Below are 18,098 nucleotides of genomic sequence, written 5' to 3'. Positions count from 1 at the left end.
AAAAGACCCTTCTTCAGATCTCCAGAACTTTCTCTCTGTGCAACTTCCTCCTCTCCAAGTATTCTTCTTATGGATTCTAGCTGCCTTGATTTCCCTGAAGTTCCACTCCGTCTCTTCTGCTCAGTGAGACCTGTAGGCTCTGTTTGGATTCTCCCTCCTTGTGCTGTTGGATGGAGACTCCAGGCAGTGAGCAGGAGCAATTATAGAGCTCAGCTTGTTTGCTTTCCTTGCTCAGGGATCTCAGTCTTGTGCTACCTGCTGCCCAATGTCTGAAAAACCTTTGGATGCACATATTTCAGCCAGCTTTTTAATTGTTTAAGGCAGGACGGTTTATCCATTGCCAATTACTCCATCATGGCTAGAATAAAATTATGATGAATTTCTTTTTATTGTTATTACTGAATGGTATCCCACTGAATGGAGATCCACGTTTAACCTTTCACCTGTTATTGGATATGTGATTGTTTCCAATATCTGGCTACTATGAATGAAGCTATATAAATCTTTGTGTAGACATGTTTTCATTTCTCTTGCTTAAATACCTAGGGGTGGCATTTCTTGATCATAGGGTATTGTATATTTAACTCTGTAAGACACTGTCAAACAGTTTTTCCAAGCAGCTGTATCAGAGTTCCTGTTGTTCCATATCATCACCAACATTTGATAGTCAGTCTTTGAAATTTTTGCCCATTCTAGTGACTTTGTAGTGGTCTCGTTGTGAGTTTAATTTGCTAGTTCTTGTTAGCTAATGTGATAATCGTTTGTGTGCTTATTGGCCATTTTTACATCTGTTTTTATAAAGTTTAGCTTCATATCTTTTTTTTTTTTTTTTTTTTTGAGATGGAGTCTTGCTCTGTCGCCCAGGCTGGAGTGCAGTGGCGTGATCTTGGCTCACTGCAAGCTCCGCATCCAGGGTTCACGCCATTCTTCTGCCTCAGCCTCCTGAGTAGCTGGGACTACAGGCGCCCGCCACCACGCCCGTCTAATTTTTTTGTATTTTTATTAGAGACGGGGTTTCACCGTGTTAGCCAGGATGGTCTGGATCTCCTGACCTCATGATCCGCCCACCTCAGCCTCCCAAAGTGCTGGGATTACAGGCGTGAGCCACTGCGCCTGGCCAACTTCATATCTTTTTAACATTTTTTCCCCTTGGCTTGTCTATCTTCTTATTGAATTATAAGAGTAGTTTTTGTATTCTGGATATAAATTTCTTGCAGATAAAATAGAGTCTATACCTTTTTTTTTCCAGAGTCTCGCTCTGTTGCCCAGGCTGGAGTGCAGTGGCAAAATCTTGGCTCACTGCAACCTCTACCTCACAGATTCAGGCACTTCTCCTGTCTTAGCCGCCCAAGTAGCTGGGACTACAGACATGCACCACCATACCCAGTTAATTTTTTATTTTTAGTAGAGACAGGGTTTCACTATGTTGGCCAGGCTGGTCTCAAACTCCTGACCTCAAGTGATCCACCCACCTTGGCCATGCAAAGTGCTGGGATTACAGGTGTGAGCCACCATGCTTGGCCCAGAGTCTACTTTTGACTATACCTTTTTGCTGGATTGAGAGGAGTCGGGGGTAGTGGTAAGATAAACAGGCCATTGTAGTCACCAAGGAGAGAGATGATAGTGTCTTAGACAAGAATGGGGGTTTAGATGGAGGAAAGTAGGTGAGTTTTAAAATTGTTTTTAAAAAAGACTTCAAGGGATTCTGGGTGTACTTGGTTTTTCCTTTTGTCTTCTGAATGTCCATATATATATATATGTTTATATACATGTATATATATGTGTGTGTGTATATATATATATTAAAAAACATGAATCACTTCTATGCTTAAATTAACTACAGGAGAATGTCTCAGGAACCTACGACATACTCCCTTTTCTTATTCCTTTTTCTGAGCCATGGAGTGTCGAGTTATACAGTGCCAAATTCCAGGCAGGGTAAGTCCTGAGGGAAGAATCACCCTTTGTGGTTTCCACACAGTTTAGGGAATGAGGTGGGATAGATACATTAGGTACATGATGCTGTAAGTTGTTTTTGGGCTGTGGGTGTGTGCATGTATGATTTTTCAGGATTATTCTAAGAGGATTTTTCAAGCCACGGTTTTCTCAGAGTGGACAGTTATAATTAAAATTCACTAAAAATTTCCTTCATGAGTGGCTTTCTGGGGCTTTTCCTCTAACCCATATTTGTAGTTTTGAAGGTCACACAATTCAATTCTAGTTATACATTCAATGGCTTTCTTACAGATTTGCATCCATTGTTGCAAAACATGGCGGTGAGTATTCTATTTCTGTTAATCAGAGTCCCCTCTACTGGAATTGCCAACTTTTGGTTGTTATACTTGATGTTATCTCTTTGCCTTTTAGGAAGAAATAATAGATGGAAGCTATCTGAATGGTAATGTGCCCCCTTGATCTCCACTTGCTTCTTCTAAGAATTTCAAACAGAATGTAGCTGTGATCTCTCTGGAATGATTCCTTTTAAAGATGTCTTTTCATTTTACTCCCATTGTAGCACTGCTGGATCTCATACAGTTTCAAAGGTAACCTGCCCTAGAGGAGAGGGGAAGGGATGGTATAGATTTTTAATAAAAATTCTTAATGGAAGTCTCTTAATTGTAAAAAGTAATATGTGCTCATTACAAAAAATGTCAATCAATGCACAATGTGTTAAAAGTCAACACCCTTGCTCCACGGGCATCATTCCTCCTCACTCTAGCATAAGAGCCGATTTTTTTCTTTTTTTTGAACGGAGTTTCGCTCTTGTTGCCCAGGATGGAGTGCAGTGGTGCTATCTTGGCTCACTACTGCAACCTCTGCCTCTGGGGTTCAAGCAATTTTCCTGCCTCAGCCTCCTGAGTAGCTGGGATTACAGGTACCTGTCACCATGCCCGGCTAATTTTTGTATTTTTAGTAGAGATGGGTTTTCACCATGTTGGCCAGGCTTGTCTCAAACTCCTGACCTCAGGTGATCTGCCGGCCTCAGCCTCCCAAAGTGCTGGGATTACAGGTGTGAGCCACCGCAACCGGCCTAAGAGCTGAAATTTACTGAGTGCTTTCTATGTAGTGGGTATTCTACTAAGTGCTTGGTATAGAAACAATCTAATCCTCACAAGTGCCACACAATGTAGGTCCCATTGTTATCCCATTGCACACAATGGTGAAACTGAGGTCCAGGAAGGGTAAATCAAGGACACACAACTGGGACGTGAACCAGTGGCCTGGCTCCAGGACCCATTCCCTTTACTGTTGCGTTATAAGCTGCATACAGACAGATACCAGGGACATGGGGCAGGGAACTAGGTAGTGTGGAAATGCCAATATTAATAAACAATTCTAATATGATGAGTACTATGATCGATAAGAAATAGGGGTCTTGGGGCCTCATGTCAGGGATACCCAGTTATGTTAAAGTGAAAGATTCCCATAACCACTCCTTTCCCTAAGATAGCACCAATGGGTACTTTTGGATATATTCTTTCAGTCTAAGTATTTTATTTATTTATTAATTTATCCATCCATCCATCCATCCATCCATCTCTTTATAAGATTACAGGCCGGGCGCGGTGGCTCATGCCTGTAATTCCAGCACTTTGAGAGGCCAAGGCGGGCGGATCATGAAGTCAGGAGTTCGGGACCAGCCTGGCCAACATAGTGAAACCCTGTCCCTACTAAAAGTACAAAAGAATTAGCTAGGCATGATGGTGCATACCTGTAGTCCCAGCTACTCAGGAGGCTGAGGCAGGAGGATCACTTGAACGCGGGAGGCAGAGGTTGTGATAAGCCAAGATTGAGCCCCTGCACTCCAGCCTGGGCAACAGAGTGAGACTCCATCGCAAAACAAACAAACAAACAAAGAAGCAAACGTAAGATTACAAAAGGCTTTTCATAGGCTGGGCATGGTGGCTCATGCCTGTAATTCCAGCACTTTGAGAGGCCAAGGCGGGCGGATCATGAAGTCAGGAGTTCGGGACCAGCCTGGCCAACATAGTGAAACCCTGTCCCTACTAAAAGTACAAAAGAATTAGCTAGTCATGGTGGTGCATACCTGTAGTCCCAGCTACTCAGGAGGCTGAGGCAGGAGGATCACTTGAACGCGGGAGGCAGAGGTTGTGATAAGCCAAGATTGAGCCACTGCACTCCAGCCTGGGCAACAGAGTGAGACTCCATCGCAAAACAAACAAACAAACAAACAAAGAAGCAAACGTAAGATTACAAAAGGCTTTTCATAGGCTGGGCATGGTGGCTTATCCTGTAATCCCAGCACTTTGGGAGGCCAAGGTGGGAGGATCGCTTAAGGCCAGGAGTTCCAGCCCAGCCCGGCCAACATGGCAAAACTCAGTATCTACTAAAAATAGAAAAATGAGCTGGATGTGGTGGTACACGCCTGTAATTCCAGCTACTTGGAAGGCTGAGGCAGGAGAATCGCTTGAACCTGGGAGGCGGAGGTTGCAGTGAGCTGAGATTGCACCACTGCACTCCAGCCTGGGTAACAGAGTGAGACTCTGTCTCCAAAAAAAAAAAAAAAATGAGAAAAGGCTATTCATGGGCATTTACTGTGTGTTGGGCACAGTCTTACGCAATTTTCATTTGTGAACAAATTTTAATCTCACAGTTGTTAGCCATATTTCATATAAAGGGAAACTGAGGCACAAGAAAATTTATCAAATTGTCTCAAGCCACACAACTAAGTGATGGAACTAGGATTCAAATCCAGTTTGGAGCCCACACTCCTAACTATGCTATTCCAGCCTCTCATGGTGTACCTAGCGTCTGCTTTTAAATGTACATCTTTCTAACACAATCAGTTTGGATTGTAGTCAATCTAAGCAGATTGTTACGGGAATTAGAATATTGCATACAGCTTAGAAATTTGGGAATTGGCTTTGAGAGAATGGGATCCAGGCAGATTCCTAGAATTGGAAACTATCCTATCACTGTGCTTGGTTAAGAAATGTTTTACTTCAGGCTGGGTGCGGCAGCTCACTCCTGTAATCCCAGCACTTTGGGAGGCAGCGGTGGGAGGATTGCTTGAGCCCAGGAGTTTGAGACCAGCCTGGGCAACATAGTGAGACCCCATCTCTACAAAAAATTAGCTGGGTGTTGTGTCATGCACCTGTGATCCCAGCTGCTTGGGTGGCTGAAGTTGGAAGATCACTTGGGCTGGGGAGATTGAGGCTGCAGTGAGCCGTGATCGCGCAACAGAGCAAGACCCTGTTTCAAAAAAAGAGAAAAGAAAAAAGGAAAGGAAAGAAAAGAGAAACCTCCCACTTCCAAGCACAAAGTCCTAACACCCCTGGTCCATCCCTACCTGTCCCCTGGGCACTTAGCTAGTACAGTAGTGCTTGTAGGAGAATCTGTCATTGTGATCTTTTCCTGTCTGTCTTCAACTGAAGCTCCCACGTGTGGACGGATGACCTGTCCCACAGAGTCCTGGCCTATCTGAATTCCCGGAATGTTGCCTTCACCATCCCCAGCCTGCAGGTGTGTACCTGAGACCCATCTATATGTTCCCATCTCAGTGCTCAGGGATTGCAAACTCAGGGGCCAGGTAAGTTGGAGAAGTGGGCTGGATGTAGAGATAGTCTTTGCTTCTGCAAGGAAAAGGGTTCTGTCCAGTTTTTCTTGAAACATGATATAAGCTATTTTGTCTTTCTTTCATTTTCCCACCTTTGATGGAGACATGGTATATTAGGATATAGGCTGAGCTGCTATAACAAAAAGACCCCCAGATGACAGCAGCTCAAACAATTTAGTTTATTTCTTTCTTGGACAATAGTCCAGAGCTAAGTGGGAAAGCCACAGAGAAAAGGCAGCTCTATTCCATGAGGTTATCCAAGGACCCAGGTTCCTTTTATCTTTCTGCTTTGTCATCTCCTGGGGAGTTATTGCCCATGTGGTGGAAACACCTCTTCCCTTCTCCAATCCAGGGGAGGGGTGGGAAGAAGAAGACAAGGGTAAGCATCTTCTCTTCTGAGGATATGACGCAAGTTACACAATTCCCTCTGCACACATTAGATTGGCTCACACACCATAGTCACATCTTACTGCAAAGGAGCCATGTACCCAACTAAAAGTTGAAGGGTTCAATTGATAAAGAGCAGTGAGAGAGTGGATATTTGGATATAGTGATCAGTCTTTCTACCATGGGTCCAAGAAATGTACTACTGTAATGAAAACAATAGCACAAGCGTGTTGATAGGTGGCAAAGGATATTTGCCTTAAGGGGCAATAGGGCTCGTGCCTGTGGTCGTGACTGCGGTGAACTGCACAGCACCTGCCTGACTGTTAGCCTAGTGTGGCATGTTGTGTCTTTATCATCACACTGTGGATAACACAGAAAATTGGAGAAAAATTCTTTCAGTATTGAGAAAGTTATTCAGTTTAGCAAAAGGCCATTTATGTCATTAATTAATGAATAAAGTTCTGACATATGTCTTCATTGTTTCCATTTTTACTTATGTTTTAATGAAAATGGAAACATCAACCAACATTGATATCACAAATATAGTCAGAGAGCTTGTTGTCTCCCAGGTCCCAGGACAGCCACTAGCTGGAGGTGGCTGTTGGCCCCACATGGCATCTGCTTTTCTTCTCTTCTTCATCAGTCAGGGAAACTGAAAGAGAAGCAATGCTTGCCACTTTTCTCTCTAGCAGTAATGGATACTCATGAGATGTATCTACTTTAATCTGATACATCTCTTCCTGTGTATATACCATATTTATTTATTCATTCAATATCTACTGAGTTAACATCTGCTTTCTGCCAGGCATAGCTCTAGACACTGAGGACTCAGTAGGGAACAAGCCAGTCATGATACTACCCACAAGGACCTTTCATTTTAGGGGTGAGGCTTTAATTAAGCCACTATTCACCTTGGTCAAGATAGAGAATAATAGCTGGCACTATTGAGCACTTACTGTGTGCTAGCAACTATTGAAAACACTTTACACACTGAATCCTCGTAATAACTCTATGTGGTAAGTCCTTTTATTGCCTCCATTTTGCAGATAAGAAAACTGAGGCCCAGAAGAAGTGTTGCTGATTTAGCAAATAAAAATACAGATGTGACTCTGCGTGGTGGCTCATGCCTGTAATCCCAGCACTTTGAGAGGCATAGGTGGGAGGATTGCTTGATACCAGGAGTTGGAGACAAGCCTTGCCAACATAGCGAGACCCTGTCTCTACAAAAACAAACAAACAAACAAACAAACAAAAAATTAGCTGAGTGTGGTGGTGTGGCCTGTAGTCCCAGCTACTTGGAAGGCTGAGGCAGGAGGATTGCTTGAGCCCAGGAGTTTGAGGTTACAGTGAGCTATGATCATACCACCGCATTTCAGCCTGGGCAACAGAGCAAGACCCCGTCTCTAAAACAAAAACAAAAACAAAAAACAGATGTCCAATTTCGTTTGAATTTCAGATAAATAATGAGTGATTTTTTTTTTTTTGAGACAGAGTCTTGCTCTGTTGCCCAGGCTGGAGTGCAGTGGTGCCACCTTAGCTCACCACAACCTCCTCCTCCCAGGTTCAAGCAATTCTCCTGCCTCAGCCTCCTGAGTAGCTGGGACTACAGGTGCATGCCATCATGCCTGGCTAATTTGTGTATTTTTAGTAGAGATGGGGTTTCACTATGTTGGCCAGGCTGGTCTCAAACTCCTGACCTCATGATCCGCCTGTCTTGGCCTCCCAAAGTGCTGGGATTACAGGTGTGGGCCACCTTGCCTGGCAAACAATGAGTGATTTTTTAAGTTAAGTATGTCCTATGCAACATTTGAGACATACTTATACTTAAAAAAAAAAAAAGTGTAGTTTTTCCCGAAATTCAAATTTAACTGAGCATCCTGTATTTTACCCAGCAACCCTAGTTCAGTAACTCGTCCAAGCCACACAGCTAGTAAGTGTCAAGGCGGGGATTTGCATGTGGCTTGTCTGGGTCTAGAGTTCACTTTTTGCCCATGACATCACACTGGGCATGTCTGTTTAACGGAGATTTAGAGAACAATTCCCCAGACAGCAGAGGAAATCTCTTTCAGGAGAGGCTGATGGCTTCTGCTCCTTGCCCTGTAGGGGGCGCCACAGAGTATGTTCATTTCGCCTGTATTTTGCTCCTGCGCTGGTAGCTTGGGTTTGGGCACAGTGCCATCTGGGGTTCTAAACTTCCTGGACAAAGGCCAGCTGCTGCTGATGGGAAACTCAATCACCTACAGGGACCAGGCAGGCCATGGAATGGGGGAATCGGGCTGGCTGGGCCTGAGAGTTACTTCAACAAGCAGCTGTCCCTTGGCTTGCCAATTATTGCCAAAAAGGGGATGTGCGCCCGGTGTTGCCAAACCTTTACATTTTTCAAGAGAAGTCGGAAATCTTGATCTTGTGAGGAATCCCATTATTATTATTATTATTATTATTATTATTATTTTTTTTTTTTTTTTTTTTTTTTTTTTTTTTAGATGGAGTCTCGCTCTGTCACCAGGCTGGAGTGCAGTGGCGTGATCTCGGCTCACTGCAACCTCCGCCTCCCGGGTTTAAGCGATTCTCCTGCCTCAGCCTCCCAAGTAGCTGGGACTACAGGCGTCTGCCACCACACCCAGCTAATTTTTGTATTTTTAGTAGAGACGGGGTTTCACCACGTTGGCCAGGATGGTCTTGATCTCTTGACCTCGTGATCCACCCGCCTCGGCCTCCCAAAGTGCTGGGATTACAGGCATGAGCCACCGCGCCCGGCCCCTCATTTTTAAATGTTGGCGGCTAATGAGGAAATTTGGAGGTGGCCAAACCAGACTGCTGGCCACTAGTTGTGGTCTCTGCAGGGAATGAGGTGGCCGGGCTGGGCCTCTGGCCATGGTGCTGACCATGTGCTCCTGCTCTTTCTGTTCTCACCGACTCTCCCAACACCCCAAATACAGGCAGCCGTGGAAAACCACCTGGAGCAGCGTCTGCACCAGCCGCAGAAGCTGCTGGAGGACCTGAGGAAGACAGACGCCCAGCAGTTCCGCACTGCCATGAAATGCCTCTTAGAAGACAAAAAGGACAGCTTGGTGAGGCGCCCTTGGCATCCCGGGGATAGAGGAAGTCCAGCACCACGTGGTATTTGTTGAACTGAATAAAATGGAGCCTGACTTAGGCCTTGGCCCTTCATTGTCTCTTCCTCTCTCCTTCTGCCTCCTCCAACCCCCTGGGGGCTTTAGGACCTAAGTTTTCTCACTTACTTTCTCCAAAGTTAAAATGAAGAGCCTTACAATTTTTTATTTTATTTTTGTTTTAGAGTCTCACTCTGTCACTCAGGCTGGAGTGCAGTGGCACAATCTCAGCTCACTGTAACTTCTGCCTCCTGGGTTTAAGTGATTCTTGTGCCTCAGCCTCCCAAGTAGCTGGGATTACAAGTGTGCACCACCATGCCTGGCTAATTTTTGTATTTTTAGTAGAGACGAGATTTTGCCAGGCTGGTCCCAAACTCCTGGCCTCCAGTGATTTGCCTGCCTCGGCATCCCAAAGTGCTGGGATTACAGGTGTGAGCCACCATGCCTGGCCTAATTCATATTTTTGTCAGTACTAAGAAATGACGGGTCCTAATTAAGGATCTGAGAATCTCCTGGTTGTTTGGGTCAATAAACATCCACTAGTAAAAATTACTATGCACCAGTGGACACAGAGATCCTCCTGCACTCAAGGAGCTCACGGTCTGGAGGGGAGACAAAAAACAGGAACAGTTAATTTCCACAAAATGAGTTTAGTGATCCAAGAATATCACAAAGCAAGGCCTCTGAGACCTTAAAAACTGGGACTTAAAAAAGGTAAGTCATTTGCTCAGGACACACAGATAATGGAGGCCCTGGGATTGGAACCTGGGAATGCCTGACCCTAGTACCCATCAGGCTTAACTGGTAGGATTGTCATGAGAATTAATCAGATGATGCGTTTGCTCCAAGCTTGGCACAGTAGAGTCAATGCTCAGTAAAATGGAGGCTTTTTTTTTTTTTCTTAGAGACAGGGGCTTGCTCTGTCACCCAGGCTGGAGTGCAGTGGTGTAGTTATAGCTCACTGCAGCCTTGATATCCTGAGCCCAAGTGATCCTCCCACCTCAGCCTCTCAAGCAGCTAGGACTACAGGTGCGCACTAGCACACCCAGCTAATTTTAAAATTTTTATTTTTTAGGGATGGGGTCTCCCTGTGTTGCCCAGCCTGGTCTCAAACTCCTAGGCTCAAGCGATCAACCTGCCTCAGCCTCCCAACATGCTGGGGTTACAGATGTGAGCCACTGTTCCAGGCCAATCAGTCCTTTTCAAAAGCTCCCCAGATGGGCTGGGCATGGTGGCTCATACCTGTAACCCTAGCACTTTGGGAGGTTGTGGGCAGATTGCTTGAGCCCAGTAGTTTGAGACCAGCCTGGACAACATGGCAAAACTCCATCTCTACAAAAAACAGCTGAGCATGGTGGTGTGTGCCTGTAGTCCCAGCTACTTGGGAGGCTGAGGTGGGAGGATCGCTCAATCCCAGGAGGTTGAGGCTGCAGTGAGCTATAATCACACCACTGCACTGCGGACTGGGTGACAGAGTGAGACCCTGTCTCAAAAATAAAATAAAACTTTAAAAAAGCTCCCCAGGTGATTCTGATGTGCACCCAGAGATGAGAACCACGGGCTTGGAGGAAAGACGCATGAGTCCCTTTAATGCATTATAGAGTTTGGTTCAAGATGCCCTGGGGCCACATAAGGGAGGGAAATCTGATCTGAAGTAGGAAGTTGGAGGGATCAGAGACTTCACGAAGGAGATGGCAATGGAGCCCAGACTTAAAGGATGAGCTAGATTTCACCAGAAAAAGGAAAGATGCAGAATTCCAGGTAGACCAAGGGCCTGAGGTATGCTGGTCAGGTGTATCTGGAGAGTGGGGAGGCTCCACAGTGAGTGGAGCAGGTAAAGGCCTTGACTTTGTTCTGCAGGGAATGGAAAGTTCTAGAAGTTTCAACATAGCAGCATGGTGTTAAACAGTGATCCTGACTTTCCCCACTGTTGCAATGTGTGGTCCCTCCCAGGGCTTCCAAATTGAGAGGCAGCTCTCAAACTGACCCTGGCTTCTGTCATTGCTTTAGGACCTGAAAGACATCATCATCGACTTAGGAGAGATTCGAGAACGAGCCTTGCAGAGCCCTGGCGTGAACCGCAGCCTGTTTCTCATCACACTGGAGAGGTGTTTCCAGATGCTGAACTCCCTGGAGTGTGTGGAGATCCTGGGCAAGGTGCTGAGGGGGTCCTCAGGCAGCTTTCTCCAGCCAGACATCACAGAGCGGCTCCCTCGGGACCTGCGCGAGGATGCCTTTAAGAACCTGTGAGTGGTTCCTCCGACCTTTTTTTTTTTTTTTTTTTTTGAGATGGAGTTTCACTCTGTCGCCCAGGTTGGAGTGCAGTGGTGCAGTCTCGGCTCACTGCAACCTCTGCCTCCCAGGTTCAAGTGATTCTCCTGCCTCAATTCCAAGTAGCTGGGACTACAGGGGCGCCTACCACACCCGACTAATTTTTGTATTTTTGTACAGATGGAGTTTCACCATGTTGGCCAGGCTGGTTTCGAACTCCTGACATCAAGTGATCCACCTGCCTTGGCCTCCCAAAGTGCTTGGATTACGGGCATGAGCCACTGCACCCAGCCACTCCCACCTTCTTAACTCATCACACTATCCTTCAGGGGCTGCCGTGAGAATGCAAAGAGATCTCACCTGGCAGCAGGGAGAAGACAAGTGGGGACAGGTTGATATGCACGTTTTGGAGCAAAAGCTTAACATCTGTAGAGTTAGGCTGGGTGTGGTAGCTCACACCTGTGATCCCAGCACTTTGGGAAGCAGAGGTGGGTGGATCATGATGTCAGCAGTTCGAGACCAGCCTGGCCAACATGATGAAACCACGTCTCTACTAAAAATACAAAAATTAGCTGGGCATGGTGGTGGGTGCCTGTAATCTCAGTTACTTGGGAGGCTTGAGGCAGGAGAATTGCTTGAACCTGGGAGGTGGAGGTTGCAGTGAGCTGGGATCATGCCACTGCACTCCAACCTGGGCGACAGAGTGAGACTCCATCTCAAAAACAAAAACAAACAAACAAACAAAAAACAAAAACAAAAAAACCCACATAAATAAATACAGTGGGAAAAAAAGTGTTACTAAATCCTAGCTAGATATGTTGCTTGCTTAAGTGTGTTAGTCAGATTGGGCTGCTGTAACAAAAATACCATAGACTGTGTGGCTAGTAAACAAGAAGCATTTATTTCTCATGGTTCTGGAGGCTGGGAAGTCCAAGATCAAGGTGCTGACAGACTTGGTGTCTGGTGAGGGCTCGCTTTCTGGTTTATAGGTGGCACCTTCTCGCTGTGTCCCCTTGTGGTGGAAGGGGTGAGCAAGCCCTCTGGGATCTCTTTTATAAGGGCACTAATCCCATTCATGAGGTATCCAGCCTCATGACCTAATCACCTCCTCAAAACTCTACCTCTTAATACCTTCATGTTGGGAATTAGGATTTCAACACATGAAATTTGGGGAAACGCAAACATTCAGTCCACAGCACAAAGGCTCTGAGCCTGGGTCTTGTTCCATTGATTTAAAAACAATCTGAGTGTGTTTTAAAGATTCACTGGCACTAAACTGAGACTTTGTTCTTGAGGGACAGCAGAAGGAGTGACAGAGCACTGAAAAAGGAGGACTTTTCTCCTTTTGAGATGCCATGCCAGCTTAGATTGGTTACACCTAGCCCTGCATGAAATTGCGCTTTGATGTAAACCAAATTCGAGGATTGTGTCTAGGACTTGAAGGGCCATAGGCATTGCAACCACCGCCAACTCCCTCCTTTTACTAATCGTAGTGCTTTATGGCCATAAAGCACTCTTTCTAAATCTAAAAATGATTTAGAAGAAGGAAAAGACCAATATGATTATAACAATGTGGGAGATTCCTTTTATCTTTTGCAGCCAAATGACAGTAGGGAAAACAGACAGTATGCTGACCTCATTGTTTCTCTAAGTTGCCAGTTTTTTTCACTAAGATGTATATAAATGAAACCCTTTTGCTCTGCAGGCTATTACACTATTCCTTTTAAATTCAGCATCTCTTCCCTCCTCCGTTCATGCAGGTTGTGGAAGAGAACATCATTGGGAGAGAGAGTTTATTGGTTACTGCTCACCTGAGTAAGCAGTAAGCCCAAGTGGCAGAAAAACCCATTCAAACTGGCTTGAAGCAAAAAGGGAATTATTGGAACATGTAATTGAATAGTTTTAGGTGTAGGGCTGACTTCAGACGCAGCTGGATCCAGAGACTCAAATGATGCCATCAGAAACATCTTTGGCTCTTTGTCATATATGCTGAAAACCACTGAATTGTGCACTTTATTTATGTAATTTTTTTTTTTTTTGAGACAGAGTTTCACTCTTGTTGCCCAGGCTGGAGTGCAATGGCCCCATCTCGGCTCACTGCAACCTCCACCTCCTAGGTTCAAGTGATTCTCCTGTCTCAGCCTCCCAAGTAGCTGGGATTACAGGTGCATGCCACCACGCCTGGCTACTTTTTGTATTTTTAGTAGAGACAGAGTTTCATCATATTGGTCAGGCTGGTCTCAAACTCCTGACCTCAGGTGATCCGCCTGCGTTGGCCTCCCAAAGTGCTGGGATTACAGGTGTGAGCCACTGCACCCGGCCCAATTGTGTACTTTAAATGGGTGAATTGTAAGGTGTGGGAATTATATCTCAACAGAGCTGCCCCCACTTCCCCAAAAAAGGACCAAGAGGTGAGGAAGTGGAGACAATATGTATGGAATATTCTTTGGAAGGTGTTTAGCTGTGAAGGGGAGGAGGAAAATGGGAAAAATAGTTACATATACCTAAGGAGTGTGTTTGGGGGTATTTTTTATTTTTAAGTTCTGGGGTACACGTGCAGGATGTGCAGGTTTGTTACATAGGTAAACATGTACCATGGTGGTTTGCTGTACCTATCAACCCACCACCTAGGTATCAAGCCCAGCATGCATTAGATATTTTTCCTAATGCTCTCCCTCCCCCACCCCACCCCACCCCCACAATAGGACCCAGTGTGTGTTGTTCCCCTCCCTGTGTCCGTGTGATCTCATCGTTCAGCTTCCACTTACAAATGAGAACATGGGGTGTTTCATTTTCTGTTCCTGCGTTAGTTTGCTGAAGATAATGGCTTCCAGGTCCATTCATGTCCCTGCAAAAGATATAATCTTGTTCATTTTTATGGCTGCATAGTATTCCATGGTATATATGTACCACATTTTCTTTATCCAGTCTATTATTGATGGGCATTTAGGTTGACTGCATGTCTTTACTATTGTGATTAGTGCTGCAATGATCATGTGTGCATTTATCTTTGTGACAGAATGATTTATATATTTTTGGGTATATACCCGATAATGGGATTGCTGGGTCAAATGGTATTTCTAGTTCTAGATCTCTGAGGAATCGCTACACTGTCTTCCACAATGGTTGAACCAATTTACATTCAGGAAAGGGAAGGTTTTTTTTAAAAAATATACTTTAAGTTCTAGGGTACATGTGCACAACGTGCACGTTTGATACATAGGTATACATGTGCCATGTTGGTTTGCTGCACCCATCAACTCATCATTTACATTAGGTATTTCTCCTAATGCTATCCCCACCCCCTCCCCCCACCCCCCAACAGGCCCCGGTGTGTGATGTTCCCCTTGCTGTGCCCAAGTGATCTCATTGTTCAATTCCCACCTATGAGTGAGAACATGCGGTGTTTGGTTTTCTGTCCTTGTGATAGTTTGCTGAGAATGGTGGTTTCCAGCTTCACCCATGTCCCTGCAAAGGACACAAACTCATCCTTTTTTAGGGCTGCATAGTATTCCATGGTGTATATGTGTCACATTTTCTTAATCCAGTCCATCATTGGAGGACATTTGGGTTGGTTCCAAGTCTTTGCTATTGTGAATAGTGCCACAATAAACATACGTGTGCATGTGTCTTTATAGTAGCATGATTTATAATCCTTTGGGTACATACCCAGAAATGGGATTGCTGGGTCAAATGGTAATTCTAGTCCTAGATTCTTGAGGAATCACCACGCTGTCTTCCACAATGGTTGAATCAATTTACACTCCAACCAACAGTGTAAAAGCGTTTCTATTTCTCCACATCCAGGAGAGGGAAGGGTTTTAACACAAGACAGCTTTGGGTCACATTTGCTGTTGTGACTCCCTTTTTAATGCAGCCCCCACCTGCTTGTTATTAGCTGATGCCTGTTTTTGTGTCATTTAGATCTGCAGTGTTCAAAGATCTCTACGACAAAACCTCGGCTCATTCCCAGAGAGCTCTCTATTCCTGGATGACTGGAATATTGCAGACATCCTCCAATGCCACTGGTGAGCCTGTACTTGGAGGTGGGGTCACTTTTTGGGGGAAGAATATCTTCAGAAGAGGTGCTTCATCTCTGAAAACATGGATTTGATGTTGTTCTCTTCTGATTTTTACCACCTCCCACCGCTTCGAAAAACAGTTTGATGTGGCTTATGGAGTAAAACACATACCCCATTTCGTCAATGCAATTCGCACATGTGGAAGTCTGAAATAATGATGTGTTTGTATTTCATAATCTATGTTGTGTCCTAGTTTTTCAGTGGAATATAAATAATGATGGTAGCTTAGATTCAATGTGAACCTTGAGTAGGGGTACAAGTTCAAAATCTGTATTAAAAAATCTATATTAAAATGAGAGAAGAGGCTGGGCACAGTGGCTCACGCCTGTAATCCCAGCACTTTGGGAGGCCGAGGCAGGAGGATTGCCTGAGGTCAGGAGTTTGAGACCAGCCTGACCGACATGGTGAAACCACATCTCTACTAAAAATACAAAAATTAACCGGGCGTGGTGGCGGGCACCTGTAATCCCAGCTACTCAGGAGGTTGAGGCAGGAGAATCGCTTCAACCGGGGAGGCAGAGATTGCAGTGAGCTGAGATTGCACCACTGCACTCCGGCCTGGGTGACAGAGCGAGACTCCGTCTCGAAAAAAAAAAAAGAGAGAGACAGAAGAGAATTTTATTAGGAAATCTAGGCAATAAAGCACAGAAATTTAACTCTGAGCGTCCTGGCTACCAAAGCAGGTAGGTCAGGATTTATTTATTTGATGGATGTTGCTTAAAGCCTCCTTGTGTCCTAGAGCAGTCAAATTCATAGAGACAGAAATTAGAATGGTGGTACAGTTTCGATTTTGCAAGGTTCAAAATATTCTGGATATGGCTGGTAGTGACGGTTGCACAATAGTGTGGATGTGAATGTACTTACTCCCGCTCAACTGTACACTTAAAAATGGGGCCAGGTGGGCTGGGCATGGTGGCTCATGCCTACAATCCAGCATTTTGGGAGGCTGAGTCAGGCAGCTCAACTGAGGTCAGGAGTTCGAGACCAGCCTGGCCAACATGGTGAACCCCCTTCTCTACTAAAAATACAAAAAATTAGCCTGGCGTGGTGGTTCATGTCTGTAATCCCAGCTATTTGGGAGGCAGAGGCAGGAGAATCACTTGAACCCAGGAGGTGGAGGTTACAGTGAACTGAGATCATGCAATTGCACTGCATCCTGGGTGACAGAGTGAGACTCTGTCTCAAAAAAAAAAAAAAAAGAAAGAAAGAAAGAAAATAAAATAAAATTGGGGCCAAGTGCGGTGGCTTACACCTGTAATCCCAGCACTTTGGGAGACTGAGACGGGCGGATCACTTGAGGTTAGGAGTTTGAGACCAGCCTGGCCAACATGGCAAAACTCTGTCTTTACCAAAACAAACAAAAAAACAAAAAAAAAAACAAAAGCCAGGTGTGGTGGCGTGCGCCTGTGGTCCCAGCTACTCAGGAGGCTGAGGTGGGAGAATCACTTGAGCCCGGGAGGCAGAACTTGCAGTGAGCTGGGATTGTGCCACTGCATTCCAGCCTGAGTGATGTAGTGAGACCTTGTCACAAAACAAGCAAACAAACAAACAAACAAACAAAACAGCGATAGAAAAGAATGGCTATATAGATTAGCAATACAAACAATTTCTCAGATAGCTTCAATTTGTTAAACTTTTAATGTCAGTAATGTAAACAGAATAAACTTTTTAAAAGCTCATTATGTATCAATAGCTGAAGATAGAGAAGGAAACAAAACAAAGTCTCTGCTCTTACGGCCCTATTGTTTTATTGTGGGAGGGTTGGTGGAGAAAATTTTTTTAAACATGTAAGTAAATAAAGAGAGAGAGAGAACTTAGAAATTTAGATACTGGTAGCGGCTATGAAGAAAATAAAATAGTTTGTTGAGACGGAGTCTTACTCTGTCATCCAGGCTGGAGTGCAGTGGCACAATCTCGGCTCACTGCAACCTCTGCCTCTGGAGTTCAAGTGATTCTCCTGTCTCAGCTCCTGAATAGCTGAGAGTATAGGTGCCTGCCACCATGTCCAGCTGATTTTTGTATTTTTAGTAGAGATGTGATTCCTCCATGTTGGCCAGGCTGGTCTCAAACTCCTGACCTCAACAGATCCACCTGGCTTGGCCTCCCAAAGTGCTGGGATTACAGGCATGAGCCACTGCACCCAGGCAGAAAGGATATTACAGGTACTTTAGACTAGAAGAGCGCTTGGCAAATGTTTTCTGTAAAGGACCAGGTAAATATTTTAGGCTTTGTAAGCCTACCGTCTCTGCCTCAGCTATTCAGCTCTGACACTGCAGCTTGAAGACACCTGTAGACAATAGATGAATGAGCATGCCTGTGTCCCAGTAAAGCTTTATTAATGGATGCTGAAATTTGCATAATTTTCATGTGTCACCAAATAGGATTCTTCTTTTGATTTTCCTTTCAGCTATTAAAAAAGGTAAAAAGCAGGCAGGGTGCAGTGGCTCATGCTTGTAATCCCAGCACTTCGGGAGGCCCAGGCAGGAGGATTACTTGAAGCCAAAAGTTCAAGACCAGCCTGGGCAACATAGCAAGACCCCATTTCTTAAAAAATTTATTAAAAAATAGCTGGTGTCCTGGTACATGCCTGTAGTCCCAGCTACTCTGGAGGCTGAGGAGGGGAGGATCCCTTGAACCTAGGAGTTTGAGACTGCAGTGAGCCATGAT

At 45.0% G+C, this 18,098-nt stretch overlaps 1 protein-coding gene across 1 annotated transcript in view; it reads left to right on the top strand.

Annotated features, from left to right (window-relative positions):
- The window catches only part of OTOA (otoancorin), a 96,965-nt gene that overhangs the window by 12,662 nt on the left and 66,205 nt on the right, over window positions 1-18,098 (top strand). Inside the window, exons 2-9 of the mRNA XM_054669010.2 lie at window positions 1,844-1,938; window positions 2,248-2,276; window positions 2,368-2,398; window positions 2,516-2,543; window positions 5,397-5,484; window positions 8,905-9,036; window positions 11,089-11,324; window positions 15,274-15,377. Of these exons, the coding sequence (XP_054524985.1) occupies window positions 1,848-1,938; window positions 2,248-2,276; window positions 2,368-2,398; window positions 2,516-2,543; window positions 5,397-5,484; window positions 8,905-9,036; window positions 11,089-11,324; window positions 15,274-15,377 (739 nt within the window). The 5' untranslated portion in view covers window positions 1,844-1,847. The remainder of the gene's footprint in view (window positions 1-1,843; window positions 1,939-2,247; window positions 2,277-2,367; window positions 2,399-2,515; window positions 2,544-5,396; window positions 5,485-8,904; window positions 9,037-11,088; window positions 11,325-15,273; window positions 15,378-18,098) is intronic.

Source organism: Pan troglodytes, chromosome 18 (assembly GCF_028858775.2).
Source record: "Pan troglodytes isolate AG18354 chromosome 18, NHGRI_mPanTro3-v2.0_pri, whole genome shotgun sequence".
Lineage (NCBI taxonomy): Eukaryota > Metazoa > Chordata > Mammalia > Primates > Hominidae > Pan > Pan troglodytes.
The sequence above is the reverse complement of the archived record's forward strand: the minus strand, read 5'-3'. Positions and strand labels throughout refer to the sequence as shown.